The 18,660-nt window shown below is 36.1% G+C and overlaps 1 protein-coding gene across 5 annotated transcripts; it reads right to left on the bottom strand.

Moving 5' to 3' along the window:
* Positions 1–1,373: 1,373 nt before the first annotated feature.
* On the bottom strand, positions 1,374–17,424 carry LOC131146310 (uncharacterized). Of its 5 annotated transcripts, none has more exons than XM_058095833.1 (9): positions 17,261–17,424; positions 15,386–15,601; positions 13,474–13,747; positions 12,454–12,604; positions 11,271–11,493; positions 11,037–11,128; positions 10,575–10,710; positions 2,390–2,721; positions 1,374–2,286 (listed from the first exon to the last, which is right to left on the bottom strand). In XM_058095833.1, the coding sequence occupies exons 1-9, from the start codon at positions 17,332–17,334 to the stop codon at positions 2,036–2,038; spliced, it is 1,749 nt and encodes a 582-aa protein (XP_057951816.1). In that variant the 5' UTR covers positions 17,335–17,424; the 3' UTR covers positions 1,374–2,035. The 5 variants fall into 5 exon arrangements, with proteins under 5 accessions (XP_057951816.1, XP_057951817.1, XP_057951818.1 ...); XM_058095834.1 differs by having other exon boundaries at positions 17,297–17,418; XM_058095835.1 differs by having other exon boundaries at positions 12,535–12,604; positions 17,261–17,392.
* Between the last annotated feature and the right edge of the window lie 1,236 nt (positions 17,425–18,660).

The following is an 18,660-nucleotide window of genomic DNA, read 5'->3' as shown; positions in this document are numbered from 1 at the left end:
ATAAAGCCACAAAAACATACAGACTTAACGTGGTTTGACAGTATGCCTACATCCACAAGAGCAAGTGGGAGCTGGATTTCACAATATTAAAATAGGGTAATAACATTTGTATTTATACTAACCCTAACCATACAGAGGTCACGAGTTTGATTGCCCCTTGAAAGTTTACCCTCGTGAATTATTAGGGGTACGTCAATGGACGGACGACTTTCACCCCCTTGGGTTTAGTGCCGCACCACAATGTCCAAAGTAGTGCGATGGTGGTGAGAGTCTTCGGGTTATCAAAAAAAAAAATCATACAAAGGTATTAAGAAAATTCCTCAAATACCCTTTTACCGTATCGCGGGGCCAATCAACCCATTAATTGTCTTAACCAATAAAACAACAAATTACAAACCCAAAATGCTAATATTGTCATTCCGTTCCACTCCGCTTTCTGGCATTAGTTTGCTTTCTCTGTATACGTGTTCTACTTGATATGAGTCACATACAATAATTGGACAACTATTACTTCTATATTTAAATACTAAATAAAGGACACTTACACATGCAAGAAACTCATATATCTGTGTATTTAAATACATCAAAATCTTGAAGCTCTATTTTTTTTCTTTTGTTTTTTTGGGTAATGAAATTTTTTTACTGAATTTGTTGAGGGTGGTCACTAAGGTTTAAAACATTGATCACGTGATAATTGTATGGTGGGTTTAAAACTTTGATCACGTGTCCGCGTGAAGGCCATGTGTTGAAGCCACATAAACTCATAAAGGCCACATTCCAAGCTCATCACGTTACACCCTCACCACGTGAAGGCCACGTCATGAACTCACATTGGAGTACTTTGGTCACGTGAATGCCACATGTCCCAACTCACCTACGTGGAGCACCTTGTCCAGGTCACACATAAGCTCACCTCAATGCGCACCTTGTCCAAGTGAGGACTATGTGACAAGATCAACAATAGGACACCTCGTCCACTTGAAGGACATGTGTCCCAAACAACCGATTTAATATTTTAATATATTTATAAAATATAAATTTTTAATATATATAATATAAAATATTTTAATATATAATATATATAATTATTTATTATTAATTTATACTAATCGATTAACTTGATTAACCGAATTAACCAAACCTAAAAACCAAATCGAAAATTAAAAGTCAAAATTCAACAACAATGAAAACTAAATCGAACCAAATAAATTTTAAACTGAACCAAATCGACCGAATTTACTCGATTAAATTCAATTTTAACAAAATTATGCTCACCCCAACCTCAAACTAGACAACTGTACCCCACATGCACGGGTGCAATATTAATTTTGATAATACATATAATTTTAATTCAAAATTGTGTACTATAAATATGCGCACATAAGAATACTATTCTCTATTAAAAAGAAAAAATTGTATACAAGCTTTAACTATATGATAAGACAAATCATGTTGCCACCATATACAACTAAACATGGCCTTTGGGTAGAAAAACTTTAAATTTGTAACCACTACCATTTGTTTGCTTTAAGATCCAAACAAAAATTGGAGAAATCAAATGGCACAATTGCAAGAAAAAATGGGATGCACCCACCTCGAGTTCAACACTCACATTCATTCTCTTTAAGCTTTCTCACGTGAAACCCATCGAAAGTTAATTTCCTCCCAATGCTCTCCTCGGTTAATGCAAGGAAGCCTGAGAATGGTCTTTGATGTACTCTTAACTTTTGCAGAAGATTGAGCCTGGGCCGCCTGGCCCAGCTGTGGATGACTACCACAATGCAAAATTTTTCATCTCTTTCTCTTTTGATCTTTGATTTGATGTACTGCTGCACAATATTTTTCTTGTCTTCTGCTGTCAATGGGCAGTGTGAAAGTATATTAGCTTTGCAGGCACTGGATGATCCAGTAGAGATTTGATCAGGCCGATGATTCCCGACTCTGCAGCAAGTTCTTGTATCTAGAAACTCGAGTCTTCCTCGTTGCCCCAACACAGCAGAGAACCATCCTCAAGGGTTTGAATCATGAAAGGCTGTTAGTACCGGACCCTTTGCTTGAATTTGGTTCTAAGCATAGACAATCTTCGCTGCAGAGGCAATTTCTCTTCCCCTCTCCCCATTCTGTCAAGGTAGAATACAATCTTTTTCAGAGTTTCAAGTACCTCCTCACTTTCGTAGCCAAGCTCTCTCTCTTGAATTCTCAGAACCCTCTTAAGCAGCTCCAGTAAGGCACCATCATCCCTCCCCAGTCTCATCTGAATGGATGCTAAACAGTCTAGAGCCTCCCCTGAATTAAAACATCAAGTGGTTAATGAACAAACAAAAAATGCTACTGAAGCCACAAAACAACCCAAAGCTTCCACCAAAAGAAATGGGCAAAAAAAACTTACCAACTGGAACAGATTCTTTACCAAATGCCTTCTCTCGGATGCGCAAAACCTCCAGGGCAAGACTCTCAGCTTCTTCATCCCGTTTTAAATGGTACAGAGTAACTGCAAGATGCAGCATCGGAAAGGTGATGGACTGATCATCTGGCCCCACACTCTTCTTCAAAATCTGCAAGCTTGTCCTCAGCAAGCGTTCAGCCTCCACAAAATTCTTCGAGCGTGAATAGGAGGTTGCAAGATTTAGAATATTGGTAACTAAGCTGGGATGCTCTTTTCCTTTATACTTCTCAGTAATCAACAAGCATTCCTCTAGTAGCTCTCGGCCTTCTTTCCCTCTGAGAGAATCCAAATAACGATGAAACAGAAAACATGATGACATTTTTAAGTTACTAATGCTATAAGTTAATACTAACAGGTAGAATTATTTATCAAGCGCTGCAAGTTCAGGGCACCAGCACACAACAGATTGTTCACCTTTCAGTCTACAATCTAACCTAGCTTGTTTGAAGTGAAAGCAGATTCATAATCACTCAGCACGACCCAAGATCACTCCATACAATCAGAAATGCAAAGAACTAATTTATTACAATAAACTGTATCAACTCCACAACTTTTGATGGTTACCTTCCCAATTTAGAGTCATCTCCCACTTATTAAAGTTCAGAAATCAGGAGAAATTCATTTACTGGTAATAAACTAGCTCCTTCAAAGTGGTGAAAAATCAAATTTGATGGTGTTTGACCTGCTTATCCTTCATTTCATATTATGTTTTCATCCCATTAGAAATTCTGACATAATGACAGGCCTACCACATCCTACTATCCTACATGTTGCAAGGAGTTCCCTACTGTTAATGGTTGGTTATTTAGTCTTTTAGCATTATTATTATTATTATTATGTGTTAAGAGTTTTGTAAGTAATAAGTGTGAGTTAGTAAGGGTATTATGGTCATTCCAATTGTACTTACATATATTATAAATAGAGGGAGAGACCTATCAATGAGTTTAGGTCTTCCATTTTACCCAATTACTCAACATGGTATCAGAGTGTGATCCAAACTAAACCCTACTCTCCCGTCGCTGGAAAACACCATTCCCATGGCTGTCCTTCCTAGATTTACCTCCATCCCATATTATTTCACAAAACCAACCATACACCCATAAACAGAAACCAACCCCCCCCCCCACGACTCACCCCCACAAAACCCAACTGCTGGAGGAGCCCCCACGCGCCAACCAAATGCTGGCAGGGCTGACCCCACGCACCAGCGCATGAGTGAATTTCCGGCCACCTTTTTCTTATTTTTTCCTCTGCCATGCTCTGATTCCTTCTCTAGACTATATTATCAAGCTGTTAGATCAGTTTTTTGCTCAAAAATTCAACCTTTTCCGACTATGCACTCACGGCATTCTGTTAATGTTTGTTCAAGGCTTGTGAATGCTTCTTTGTGAGTTTTTTTGGAGCTGTAGCAGCATTCATATGTTCAGTTGTGACGCTGTGGCAGTGCTATATCCATCGGTGAGTTGTTCACCTCGTCCGTGGCAGTGCAGCACCCAAGGAATGGTTGTTTGATGCTTCATGAAGCTGTTTATCAATTGTTAATGAGTTTATTGGATTTGCTGTGTTTTTTTATTCACTATTCTAATTCCTTCCATACACCAAAATATCAAGCTGTTGGCATGTGTTTTTTGCTCCAAGACCAATCTTTGTTGTGACAATGCACTCATGGTAGTTTGTTAGTTGTTGTTTGGTGTTAGTAACAGCCATTGGTGACCTTCTTGGGCCAGTGGCAGTGCTCATAAGCTTTTTTTTTTTTTTTTTTGTGTGTGAGGCAGTGGCAGTGTTGCTTTCTTGGGGCTGGATCTGAGGTTGTTGGTGATTTGCTCATGGTAGTTTTGGAGGTTCACCTGTCCAATTGTTCCAGTGCTGAGTGTTGCTTTCTTGGGGCTGCATGCGAGTTTCTTGGTGCTATGGCAGCCTTGTACTGATTTATCTGTGGCTTGTTCATGGTGGGTCACCTTGTTTGTGATTGTTCCAATTGTTCCAGCAATTAATCTTATGATCATTGGTCTGAGTTTTCGAATGTTACGATGGCGTTTCCAAATCCCAAAAAGTATGATTCCTTCGCTAGTCACTTGTTTGAGTGAACCGCGTACTACGACAATATCAGAGGAGTATTCCAGGTTTCTACAATACCAATTGTCTCAACAAGCATCTTATCGCATTGCTTCTTTTTCCCAGAAAGGTAATCCTACAGTCTGCATGTCATCTAGCATCCTTCCTACTAGTCCTAGGATTATTGATTCTGCTGCCACTGATCATATAACAGGTGCAGCCAACTTCTTTTCTGACCTTCAATATCCTAAAAATCTCCCTCAAGTTACCCTTGTTGATGGGTCCACTATTGCTGTTAAGGGGAAAGGAACAGTAAACCCTACTCCCTCTCTCTCTCTCTCTCTCTCTTCTGCTTCATACATTCCTAAATCTTCTTTTAATCTTGTCAGTTAGTAAGCTTACAAAATCACTAAATTATCCTATTACATTCCTTCCTAATTCCGTGGTTATTCGGGATATGAAGACAGGAAAGACAATTGACACAAGACGTGAGGTTTGTGGACTTTACTACTTTTGAGTCGTCTTCTCCACCCATTGCCTGCACAGTCGCAGCTACACCACTTCAAATTCACTATCGTCTTGGTCATCCGTCCTTGTACAAGTTAAAACAGCTAGTTCCTACATTGAGTTTTGTGTCTAATCTTCGGAGTGAGTCCTGTCAATTAGGCAAGCATCATCATGTTCCCTTTGCTCTCCGGGTCGACAAACGGGTGGTTAGTCCTTTCATGCTTGTCCATTTTGATGTTTGGGGTCCTAGTCGTGTGACATTTGTTGATGACTACTCTAGGATGACTTAGTTATATTTAATAAACGATCGTTCCAAGTTGTTTGATATCTTTTGTGTTTTTTGTTCCCAAATAAAGACTTAATTTGACATGTAAATCAGGATACTTCCTAGTGATAATGCTAATGAGTACTTCAGTACCCAATTCAATACTTATATGACTAACTCTGATATGATCCATTAGTCCTCTTGTGCCCACACTCCACAACAAAATGGAGTAGAAAAGTAGAAAAACAGACATATTCTTTAAGTCACTTGTACCCTAAGTATCAAATGAATGTCTCCAAAGTCTTTTGGAGTGATGCTTTGCTCAGAGCTTGCTCCCTCATCAATAAAATGTCATCCTCTGTCCTTGGCCGTAAAATTCCACATTCAATTATCTTTCCTAAGGCTCCTTTGTTCTACCTTCCTACTCATATATTTGGTTGTCTGTCCTTTGTCCATCAGTTATCTCCAAGAATGGATAAGTTGGATCCTCGTGCTATCAAATGTATTTGTTGGCCTTACAAGGCTTAAAATCTTATTATCTTGTTTTGATGCTAACAAACAAGTGAAATTTAATGTATTTGTGTGAGTAATGATATTTCAGGGTTCATATATGTGAAAGTAAGGTCAAAATGCCCACAAGGATCAAATATGATGGAAGCAAGGTCAAAGTGCTCACAAGGATCAAATGAAGCTTAAATAAGCCAAGACATGAATTACTTGTTGAAGAACATGAGGACATGAATAAGTTGTTGAAAGCCAAGGCATATTAAAGTCAAAAGAGCCAAAGAAAGGCAAAGTGAGAAAGCTTAAAGAATATGGAAGCTTGAAAAAAAGATAGATTCAATCCAAGGACAAAGCATGAACACTCAAGAACTTAGAATGTTAATATTTTAGAAGTCTCATGTAAGTGCTTTAATGTTTAAAATATCGTTTGAAATATTTTGAAGCTCTTAGATTAACTTCTTAGACCTAGATACTTTTTAAAATACCTGAATAATATTTTTATAAGGTCAAAAATTATTTTAAAAAGGTTAGAATCATTTTTGGAATAAAGAGCACCAAAAAAAATTTTTCCAAAATGCTGTCAGTTTTTATACAGCCGCATTGAGGTGAATTTTTCTCTATCAAACACTCATTATTTCAAAGAGTGGTAAACATGAAAGTTGTAGGATTTTCTCTTAGCTTTCTTTTGACACCAAGAACACATAATTTGGAGTTATACAGAAAAAGTTATGGCCAAAACACTGAAACGGGGTCACTGCTGTCAGACATTTAAACACTGTTCAACGGGCAAATTTTTAAAATTCTTATGTTTTAAATTATAGCCGTTTGAACCTTAAATATTCTAATAAATAGGAAAATTCTTTAAGGAAACTTTTGCAAGTTTGAAAGCCTATAAATACATGGTTTTGCAAAACAAAATAAAATCCAAGAATTGAAAAATCTGTTTTGAGAAGCTGAAAGTACTCTTGTTCTTCCTAAGTTCTCTTGCTCACTCATTGAAAAATTCTTTTGCTGAGAACTCTAAAGTGCTGATCCTTCTTCCTTTGAATTCCTACTGCTAATCCTCTTCTAAGAAGAATATTGGTGAATTCTACACTTGAACTTCATTCTATTTCCTATTGATATTTTACATTGAAGTATATAGTGCTGAAATTGTACTAACTTGCTCTTTGAGAGAGTATACTTGTACGCAGATTTTATCTTGTGTTTCTTGTAGTTCATTGACGTTCCAAGGTGTTTGGATCGTTAGCTAAGCAAGGGAATATTGCTTAGAGAGGCGGACTCTAACCTATGTAAGGAGTGACCGAACGAGGGAATATCGTTTGGAGAAGGCAGACTCTAACCTTAACCAAAGAATGTTGTAATCGATTTTGTTCTACCCGTCAACGGAACAGGTTTAGTGAATCTTTTAGTGGTTTGCCAAAGGCGAGGACGTAGGCTGGATATAAGCCGAACCTCGTAAAAATCTCCGTTTCACTCTCTCCTTCCCTATTCTTTATTTTCAATTCATATACAACTGCGTGGATGATTTAAATATCTAAATTATACAAACTACGCATATTTGGAAATCAAGTAAACTTAAAATCCAATTTTGATTTGGGTTGCGGAAACCGAAAGGGAGTACGTTGGTTACACCATATCTTGCGGAAACCATACGGGAGTACGTTACTTGGTTAACACCCCAAAGATAAATTTGCCAAGAGTTTATTTGAATTCTAAATATTTGAAAAGAGTGATTGGATTTATTTATACAGGGCTTTACTTCAGTAAGCATAAATTATAATTCATAATCACAGGGCTTATATAAACAAACAAACTATCTCAAGATCTTATATTACCAAAGTGCTGAATACTTTATATCTTGGTTTGGTTGTTTGTTGTTTAACTTGTACTTGGCAAATAAATTGATTGTTTGGTTTGAAGATTGTGTTTAATTGATTGGATAAAAGAACTAAGTTCTTGATTGATTAAGGAATTAAAAAAACAAGTCAAGAATTGGTTAAAAGAAATAAAAGAAGTTTAAGGTATTTTAAAAGGAATCCAAAGAAATTTTTAGAATCCAATTCACCCCCCCTCTTGAGAAGCTATTCCTAATTTCAGTATTTTTCTAGGCTATTTCTATACTCAAAAGGGATATCGATGTCATAGTCCTAGTTTACATTGATTCTTTGTCTCTGCTGATGTCATCTTTTTTTTAGTCCACACCATACTACTTGAATTCCTTAAGTTATGTTGACCTTGATGAGTCTCTTCCACTGCCTTACCTTCCAAATCCAAACCTAGTATCTATGCCCAATCCTCCTACATCTTCATCCAGTTTAAGTCTTTCTCGTCGCTTAAATCATTCCAATTTGCAGGTATACACACAACAACTCAAGGGAGAAGTGCCTCCTCAAGCTTCTACTACTATGCCTCTAGTTCCCTCGTCCGATGATCTTATTTCTCGTGATGTTGATCCTTCAATACCTTTCAAAAAGGTTAACGCACTTGTACCCAACATTCGATCTCTACTTTTGTTTGTTATGATTTCTTGTCACCCTCTTATTACTGTTTTGTTAGAGCTCTGTCTTCTGTTGCTCTTCCAAGAACTATTTTTGAAGCATTATCCCATTCCGAGTGGAGGACGACAACGGTTGAAGAGATGAGTGCACTACATGATAATGATATTTGGGATTTGATACCCCTTCCTCCTAATAAGTCTATGGTTGGTTGTCGCTGGGTGTACAATGTGAAAGTCAATCCTGATGGTTCTATGGCTTGTCTAAAGGCCCGCCCTATGGCTAAGGGGTATACTCAAGTGTATGGTTTGGATTATTCAGACACATTCTCCCTCGTTGCTAAACTTGCCTCAGTGCGTTTGTTCATTTCTTTAGTCACCACTTGTCATTGGTCTCTACATTAGCTAGATGTGAAAAATGTTTTCCTACATGGTGATCTTCACGAGGAGGTATATATGGAGCAACCCCCTGCGTTTGTTGTGGAGGGGGAGTCAGGCTTAGTATGTTGGCTCAAGAAGTCATTGTATGGATTAAAACAATCTCCAAGAGGATGGTTTGACCGTTTTAGTGTTGTAGTGCTTGAGTCTGGCCTTCATCGGTGTGCAATAGATCACTCTATATTTTATTGTCATACTCCATCAGGCAATATTTTGCTTACAGTATATGTGGATGACATAGTAATCACTGGTTATGATGATCATAGCATCCAGAACCTAAAGCTTTTTCTACAAAGTTTCAAACCAAATACATGGGACCATTGAAGTACTTCTTAGGTATAGAAGTATCGAGATCCCGTACGCAAAGGAAGTATGTTCTTGGTCTTTTAGATGAGACGGGATTGTTAAGGTCCAAACCTATTGATACACCCATGGATCCCAATAGTAAGTTAATGCCAAATATGAGTGATTTGTTGCCTAACCCAAGTTGGTACCAGAGACTTGTTGGAAAGTTGAATTATCTTAGAATTATCCCACAGTCACTCGACCAGATATATCCTTCGCAACAAGTGTTGTGAGTCAGTTTCTCGACTCCCCGAGAACAAGTCACTGGGATGCAATAATTCGCATTTTGAGATATCTCAAAGGTACACCAAGGAGAGGTTTCTTATATCAGGATCGGGATCGTCATATTCAGGGATATACAGATGCAGATTGGGTCGGATCACTATATGATCAAAGATTCACAACCGGGTATTGTACCTTTGTCAGTGGTAATTATGTGTCTTGGAAAAGTAAGAAACAAATTGTGGTTTCCAGGTCAAGTGTTGAGTTAGAGTATAGGGCTATGGCACACACTACATGTGAACTTGTTTGACTGAAGAACATGTTGAAAGAACTAAGTTTTCCACATTCTCAGTTTATAGAGTTGACGTGTGATAATCGAGCTGCTATTCATATTGCCACCCCGTCTTCCATGAGCAAACAAAGCATATTGAAGTTGATTGTCACTTTATTCGAGAAAAACTTGTACATAAGCTCATTAAGGCCACTCAAGTGAATTCTAAGTTTCAGCTTGCTGATTCGTTCACTAAAGCCTTGGGAGGTGCTCGTGTGAAATTCATTTGTAACAAGCTAGAAACATATGATATATGTGCTTCAGCTTGAGGGGGAGTGTTAATGGTTATTTAATCTTTTAGCATTATTATTATTATTATTATTATTATGTGTTATAGTTTTGTTAGTAATAAGTGTGAGTAAGGGTATTATAGTCATTCCAATTGTACAACATGTATTATAAATAGAGGGAGAGACTTATCATTGAGTTTAGGTCTTTTACTTTACCCAATTACTCAACACCTACCAATTTTCATTAATGTGGGGAACTCTATAAATAGGAACCCACCCACAGCTATTTTTTTCTGAGATCAACTTGATAGTGCAATTGAGCAAATATCACCTGCGAATAGACATGAACATTCCTGATTACCGTCACTCCAAGGGCACATTAATTTTCGATTCTAGGCTTTACTTAGTTATTTATCTTTTTAAAATCTCCTCCTAGACCTCTCTAGTTACCCTAGCTGGCAACTCATGTGTAGTCACTTCAACATTGAACACAAAGGACCCACAAGACCACAACAAAATGATGAAGGACATAAAACAATAAGAAATTCGTTCTACCTATTGATTTTATTGAACCTCAAGACAAACAGTTACCTTATTAAAGCAACTGCTTATTCCTCCATTGAAACAACAAATGAATTTAAAAGGGAAAAAAAGAAAAGAAAATAAAACATCCAAAACTTGACTATTCAAAAGCATTTAAATTGTAGAACTCAATTTAAAATCAGGGTTTTAACCTTCCAACAACATGAAGCAATTCTGCCAAATCAATCCTCATCTTCTCCATGATGTTGTCATCTAAAGCCATATAACTTGAATCCTTGATGATCTGAAGTGCACTTTTATATAAATGAATAGCTTCATCCACACTCCCTTGCAAGAAAATGGCAGATGAACCCATTTTGAAATTTAGAATGTACTTCATCTACTTAAAATCATAAAGAATGAAACAACACTGGGACTTCAGAAATTCACAATACATGCATAAAATTTTTATATTCCATCATGATCTAGGAAATCCAACATTACTCTCAATTGCACATAATTGCAGCAAATTTCAACCCTCCACAAGTTCTAGTGTCCACCATGTGCAGTGGCAAAACAGAATGATGTAATACAATGAAGAATCATCATCATTTCTACTATAGAACAAGAAGAAATTCATTTGCATACAAATAGAAAAAGATTATAAAGCTAACCTTTAGCACACTTCACATGGGCTAGGGAACACATGGCCATTCCAACTCTTCCATCATTCTCTCCATATAACTTTGTATATACATCTAAAATTCTACACAATTGAAAAAGAAAAAGAAAAAAAATAAAGAGGAATAAAGCAAAGGTGATGGGCACAGGAAGAAGAAGGAGAAGAGAGTTAATAATTTGAACAGCCAATCACAAACCACTCATTCAATATGCAAGAAAGCTATAACCTAATAAAAGAATTTTCTGCATCTGCAACCCGTCCTTCCTTCAGTAAAAGATTTCCAAGTCCAAATAAAGGTACCACCAAATCCTCACTTTCAGAACCTCTGCTCAATTCCAAAATTGTCATTGCACCATGGTAGTGTTCTATTGCTTCTGTTACTTTTCCAGTAGAACCAAGAACTTTTGCTATTCCCAACAATGGTGTGATGAGAAAAGTGTTACTCTTCCCTAGCCAAAAAAAAAATAGAGAAAAAAGAAAGATATTTTCAGCAGTCGATTATAGCTGCTTGTAGCATATTGCTAAAACAGGCCTTTAGAAAACAAGTAAAGGATCCAGTTAAAGTCCAAGAAATAGCAGCTAAACCAAATATATCAACATGGTAGCTCAAATTATTACTGAATTTGAGAAACACGGCCACAATATTTTCTTCTCCTTCACAATAGAACCCTTCAGATTATCACATGATTTTACACACATTACAATTAAAAAAAAAAACACAACATTGTGATGATTTCTCAAAAAACTGAATTCAAATTTTATAGGCATCTATGAAAGTTAAACAGAATAATAAAGTCAAATATTTATACTGACATCCCTGCTACTCATTGCATTATCTATATTACTGATGAATTGTTTTCATTTCTAGACACCACAAGCTGTCAATGATACTCTATTTGATATAAAGAGCAGCTTAAATGGTCATACAAGCTGGTTGATGAAGAGCAACAAGACCTGTGACTGCCCACTAAGTTATTCAGTTCAAGTTAAGCATATCAGGAAAAACCAAGAGGAAGCCCACACTGTGCAACACACAAGGTCAAAATGTCTGTTGGGCAAGTATTTGAGAAATGAGGGATTAATACTTTAACAAGAATATGGCCCTGAATATAAATATATAGCACTTAAACGAACACAATTCCTAAAATGCAGAATGGTTGAGTGTTTTGGTCAACCAAAGGTAGCCCTGTGGCCGGCAAGTTTAGCATGCTAAATCTAAAGTTTCGTTAATTGAAACCCTGCTTAATTACTTTTAATCTGGGCATGCTGAAACTAAAGTTGAAATTAACATTACAGACATAATTACTTATTTGAATGAAAAAATAAAAATAAAAATAAAAAAACCTAGGCAGGTGTGCCTAATCACACTGACTTGCTGCAAAGTGTAAAGCATGAAGTGCAGCACATACCATAAGTTCTCTCCAGAATATCAAGAACCCTACGATACATGAGCATTGATTTTTCAAACTTCCCCAAAACTGAATACATACTTCCCATATGCACAAGTACTGAATCCAGAAGCGGCTCCTCATTCTTTAAGCCAGAAACAACCTCATTCAACTGGTTGTACATAAAAAATGCACCCAACAAACAAATAAACAAACAAATGTCAGACAAAAATTAGTTTTTATAAGGAAATGGAATAAAAACAAGGAAATGGGAAAAAATAAATAAGCCTACAGACACAAACACAAATTTCCCATGTAGAAATGGCATGGAATCATGCAAACATAATCTGTTGCAAACATTTGACATATTTAAAGCTATAAGGCATCATCAATTGGTAAGACTATCTAGCACCAAATCAAGCATGTATTTGAGAAAGGAATCAAGCTAAATTTTCAATCAGCGTGAATATGCAAACATTTGCTTCTCTCCAAATACAGAATTCATATGTCAAAAGTTAAAACTTTCAGAATGACTTGTCAGTTATAACACTATAACATGGGAGAGAGAGAGAGAGTGCACCTGCATGTGGTTGCAAATAAAAAGTTTCATTGCAATTACATGCACAAAAGAGTACATTTTCGATAACCATGGAAAGAAATGCATTTGCTTCTCTGTTAATATGGAAATTGAATGTTTGTATTTACAGGATGGGTGGTAAAACATGTGATGTGTGTGTTAATAGTCATCAAATATCTCATAAACCATATTCATACCAATCAAATTGGTAGAGAAATTTATCAACTGATAGAAAATAAAATCACAATGAAATTTTAAAATAAATAATAATTAGTATAACTAAAACTGGGAATGACTCCTCATGTCATCAATTTGGAAAAGGGTTACATGTTGAAATCAAATGATCTGCAATACCACTCAACAAATTACTCATTACAGGCATATGGCTTTAGTAATATAACTAGCTGATGACATTTTGGAATATAATGAAACTTGGGTGACAGGCACAAGGGAAAAGAAGTAACCATATCCAATAAAGATGCAACCAACTTTAGGTCACCAACAGCCATGTATCCTAGGGTAATTATGTCAAGCATAGCAGCTTCTTCTATGCCTCTAGCACCTGCATCCATCTGGTCTTTCACAGAATTGTAATTTGCCCGTAGTATATCGACAGCATCATTTATATTGCCCTCCTTAATCGTAGTTTTGACTTCATCAAATAACTCTTGCAATTGCCTCTCAAAATCGTACAAGCCATGCATGGGCACGCCTGAGCTATCGTCCAATACTTTAGACCTGCTAAAAGTAAATAATCTGCTAGTTATTTTTCCAAGGTGAAACTCGCACATGCAACCAATGAAAGTGTTCAGTAGAATCTGAATGAGCTAGAACTCTCTTTAGAAGCTGTAAAATCAACCATCAATACTTTCCCCAGAAAATAAAACGTAAAGCATCCAGTGCACAAGGCTCCAATGACATATTGAGGGTCTGAGGAGGCATAACATACACAATCCTTATCTGTAGAATGCCTAATTGGTAAAAGATTTCACGAGTTTAAACTTAACGAGGCATTATTAACGAATTGGATGGAGGAAGAAACAGTAAAGAAATGGAGAATCAACTATTTCAACACTAGTGGTTAGCTTAGTCCATCCGTACACACAATATGGAAATTTAACACATCTGGCACTGAACACCCCAAACAAAGAGTGCAAATTTAATGATAAGAAACCCTTAAGTTTGATTAGAGAAAGAGAGTACAAGAGGTTGAAAGAAAGAAAAAATGGAGGGTAAGATATCCTCCAAAAGAAAAGAAAAGGAACAAACAAAACAAAAGCCTTAAAAAAACAAATAATTAAAAAACAGTTCTACTTGAGTAAAGCAACTCAATCCCACTGTAAGTCTTCCATAGATAAGAACTTACTTGCCAAAACCCACAATGATGCTAGGAGCACTAAACACCACTCTCTTCCAAAGCAAGTAGATAGAAGTGTCCATACTCTTAAAAATCCTGGTATTTCTCTCCATTTATATACACCAAATAATAGCCATAATCAAACACTTCCACAAAGCCTCTCTCCTTCCCCTTCCCAAACCCCTTAAACATCATAGCACAAAATGTCTCTCCAAAATTGCCAAAAAAATTACTCCAAAGGGTCCAACAGAAGCAATAGTGTAAAAACAATGTGAAGAAGTCTCTCTACTCGTAAAACAAGGACGTACACATCAGGTAATGAATATTTGTTTGGTCTTTGTTTCTGAAGCAAATCATCGGTATTAATTTTTCCAAGATTGTTGTTCACATAAAATAGAAAGGGGTAGAAGAAGGGATAGAGGTAGACCTAAAATAACTTGGAATAAGGTAGTAAGAATGGATCTAATAGCTCTTAAGCTAGCTGAGGAAAATTCCCCTGATCATGTGAATTAGCAAAAAATGATTCATACAGTCGACCCCACCTAGTGGGACTTAAGGCTTCTTCTTGTTGTATGGCTGTCCACATAAATGTCTTAATCTTAGAAGGAAATTTAGCTTTCCAAATCAAAGAGAAGGGGGCAAAAGCAGTAGCATTAGGAATATGAGTCGATTGAAAAAAAATTATCTGAAAGAAAATCCTCATGGGAGTCACCAATAGAGATCAAATTTTGCACCAAGGATAAATATAGAATTTACTAAGAACCAACTAAGCCTCTAGATGATACTCAAGTTGCAAAAATTTGTTTAAATAAACTAATTTTTTTACCCAACTCAACAAAAACTTATCTTAGTTTTGGTCAAACCCATCATTTAACCCCCCCTCCCCCCAATATTTTCATGTGTGTGTGTGTATGCACTCACATGTTCATTTGGGAATTGGAAACTTAATTTATTAAACATGAGCTGCAATAAGTTGATTATACACTCAATTACATGAATACTTATCCACAAATTCCCACCTTTCAAAATCATTCGGAGCCAAGATTTTTGAAGAAACATGACCATTTGCCCCATTCTTTTCCAATGAACCAGCTGTAGCAAAAGGTCTTGCAATGGCACGCTGGGGAATCTTGTAAATCTTGACATTAGATTTCTGGATTTGGAGACAAACAGAGAAATGCATGATGCCTTTTTGCAGCTGGTCAAATTTCGTGCCTAGGCACACTTGGCCCACCCTGAAAAGTTCAAGTAACAAAACACAGTCCCAAAATCTGCCTAGAATACAACAAATAATATATATAAATACAGACATGAAAGAAAAAAGCAACAAAGACAAGATGGTGATATCAATGGTGATAAAAATGTAGTCTACCAAATGATTGAACAGAAAAAAGGTGTAAGCTCTAGATAATATGTAGACTAGTAAGCTGCAGAGGAAAAGGAAAGTGAACTAATCATCATGCAACTCAAGAATTACCATGACCGTGCTTGAATTGTCCCACAAACTTTGTCTATTCTTCGCAAAGCTTCACCACACAAAAAGCACAATGACCACCCATTTACAGAGTTCATGGCTCCCATTTAATTTCTTCAATGTTGGGAAGTATATATCCTTTCTTGTTCATTGATACCTTCATAGAAGGATCCTAATACTCGAGGGTTCTTCATGGCTCACTTAAATTATTGTCCAACTTTGGCACATAACCCTCACTATTTGTCCTTAAAAATCACTTGGGATAAGCCTCAATATCATTAGGGAAGGTCTCCCTAGCTTCTTGATATGGGATTCCAGGTCCATCCTTCCGTACACCACCATTATCCTAATCTAGAAAAGGATGAAAAACCAAGCAATCTTAAAATATCCTAAGGTTTGGAGAGTATGGATGGATTTGGATTTGTGTGGATTTGAAAGAAGCTCAATATAAGTTTATGCTACATTTTGTCCAAATCCAATCCAAGGTACGAACTATGTGCTCCCAAATGCAGGAAAGTGTCCAACAACAACAAAAGCTCCTTCCTTTGCATGACCTCTCAAATTCAAACAAGGGGTTGAGAGCCAACCAATGTGTGTAATTTTGACCAACTAGAGAGGTGATGCCACATGGATGGCCATATTCCCCACTACCAAAAAAATAGGAAAATCTGGAACAATCTCATGCCCAAAAATGACATGTTGGCGGACAATCGAGAGAGAAATCCGGGTGGGGAGCCTCAGCTCCCACACCCAATCCACCACACTTGAGAACTTCCAAGCACTCGTCCTAATGCTCCTTTCTCTATTTAAAGGCCTCTAGGGCCCAAACATGTGCACAAAAATCCTAGCCTAGTAGCCCATTATCCCATTGAGAACCCTCCCACCGGCTTAATATTGGGGAGTAATACTGGAGCACCAGCTCCAATTACCCTCCTCTGTCTTCTGCCGTAGCCCTCAACTTCCTTTCTAATTTGTGTTTCAGCAACACTATCTAATTTTCAACGACCCATATATATGATCACCAAAACCTCATGACCCAGTTATCCAGAAGACCAAAGCATCAAACTTTTGGAGTGGAGATGCGCCTAAATGGGTACAATTAGAATCATTAGTCAATGTCAGACCAGAATTTTGGAATTAAATTTTCTCGCTGATATACCTAAATTCGTACGTTTATCGACTTTAAAATCCGTGCATGTACTACTCCAACGAAGAAGCGCTAACAAGGACTACTCAAACGAGGGATCCATTGATAAAGCATGTAATTAAGGAATATCATAACAACAAATACAATAAAAGATGAAAACACACTAAATTTTAACCAACATAATCTTAAATGAAGCACATTTTTTTACTAAACATGAGAGAGAGAGAGAGAGAGAGAGAGAGAGAGAGAGAGAGAGAGAGAGAGAGGTAGTACCTGGGGTTGGAAGGTGGGCAGAGAGAGAGGTAGTACCTGGGGTTGGAAGGAGGGGAGTGGAGAAGAGAAGCCATTGTCGTAGGTAACGGAGAAAATTAACAGAGAGAGAGAGAGAGAGAGTGAGTGAGTAAAGGGGAAAGACGCTAACATAAGCCCTTGGTGATGGGGAGTAGTATAGTCCGACACCTGGTATATCATGAGATGACTCGACGAGAATGTCCAAAGGTGGGCCGGAGATTGGGCATTTAAAGAAAGTGTTTGTGACATTTATTATTTCAAATTTAAAATTAATTTTCTATAATAATTTTGCTTTGGAACATTAAAAAATTATGTATTATATAAGTTGTTTAATTTTTTTTGGTTCTAAGTTTCTATAAAGAATTTAGCATGACTTGTGATTATTATTATGTCCGGAAAACTTGCAATTTTATAATAAATTATTCTTAATTTTTAATAATTTATAAATTGTATTTCATAAATTATAATTTAATTTCTATCGATAAATATTTTTGTTGAATTGTAATAATTATCAATTATATCAATAGTTTAAATATAATTCCCATATTTTTAATTTATTTGTTTTAAATTATGTGTTATTGAAGTATACAAATTAGTTTAATAAAACATTCGTATTTTAAATAAAATTCATATATTTATAATTTATTTATTTTAACATTTATTATTAAAGTATATAAATTAATTTGATAAAATATTTATTTATAAATTTTAATATATTAAATATATAATTTCATATATAGCAACAACATCAAATCAAATCTTAAGTCTCACTGAGTGAATTGGTTATATGAATCATTTTCTGTCAATTTACACGATCATGGGCATTTCCTTTCGATAAATTCAACGTTATTAGATTCCTAGTCATTATTGCATTTTAAGTTATTTTAGTTATCTCTCTAACCTTTCTACTGCCCCTTAGAGTACTATTTAGCCTACATTGTATTTGTCCAAACCATCTAAATTATCACTCTTTTATCTACCACAATAATTACATCTAACTTACTATAAATATGTTAATTTCTTGATTTATCTTTTAACATTAAAACACCACCTTAACATTTTCATTTCGATGACTTTTACTTTTTGAATATATTATTTCCTAATTGTCTAATATTTTAATCCATATAACATAATTGATCTCACAACAATCTTATATAAATAAGGGTATTACATAATCATACAACACTTCTGAATCACTTTTCAATTGTACCCAACATGCTTTAATTACACACACACACACATATATATATATATAAACACACGTTACATTTTCTTCAAACTTCCTTTTAGTTTGTAGATCATCGAAATCAACTAGTATATATATATATAAACACACATTACATTTTCTTCAAACTTCCTTTTAGTTTGTAGATCATCAAAAT

Source organism: Malania oleifera, chromosome 13, assembly GCF_029873635.1.
Source record: "Malania oleifera isolate guangnan ecotype guangnan chromosome 13, ASM2987363v1, whole genome shotgun sequence".
Classification (NCBI taxonomy): domain Eukaryota; kingdom Viridiplantae; phylum Streptophyta; class Magnoliopsida; order Santalales; family Ximeniaceae; genus Malania; species Malania oleifera.
The sequence above is the reverse complement of the archived record's forward strand: the minus strand, read 5'-3'. Positions and strand labels throughout refer to the sequence as shown.

What these genes read in the sequence shown, in the direction of transcription:
- LOC131146310 (XM_058095833.1), bottom strand. Translation starts at nt 17,334, where the DNA reads ATGGCTTCTCTTCTCCACTCCCCTCCTTCCAACCCCAGGTACTACCTC. An exon ending in TATTCTGGAGAGAACTTATG is followed by an intron (nt 11,494 to 12,453) that starts GTATGTGCTGCA and finishes TTTTTTGGCTAG; the next exon opens with GGAAGAGTAACACTTTTCTC. An exon ending in TAAAGAATCTGTTCCAGTTG is followed by an intron (nt 2,287 to 2,389) that starts GTAAGTTTTTTT and finishes GTTTTAATTCAG; the next exon opens with GGGAGGCTCTAGACTGTTTA.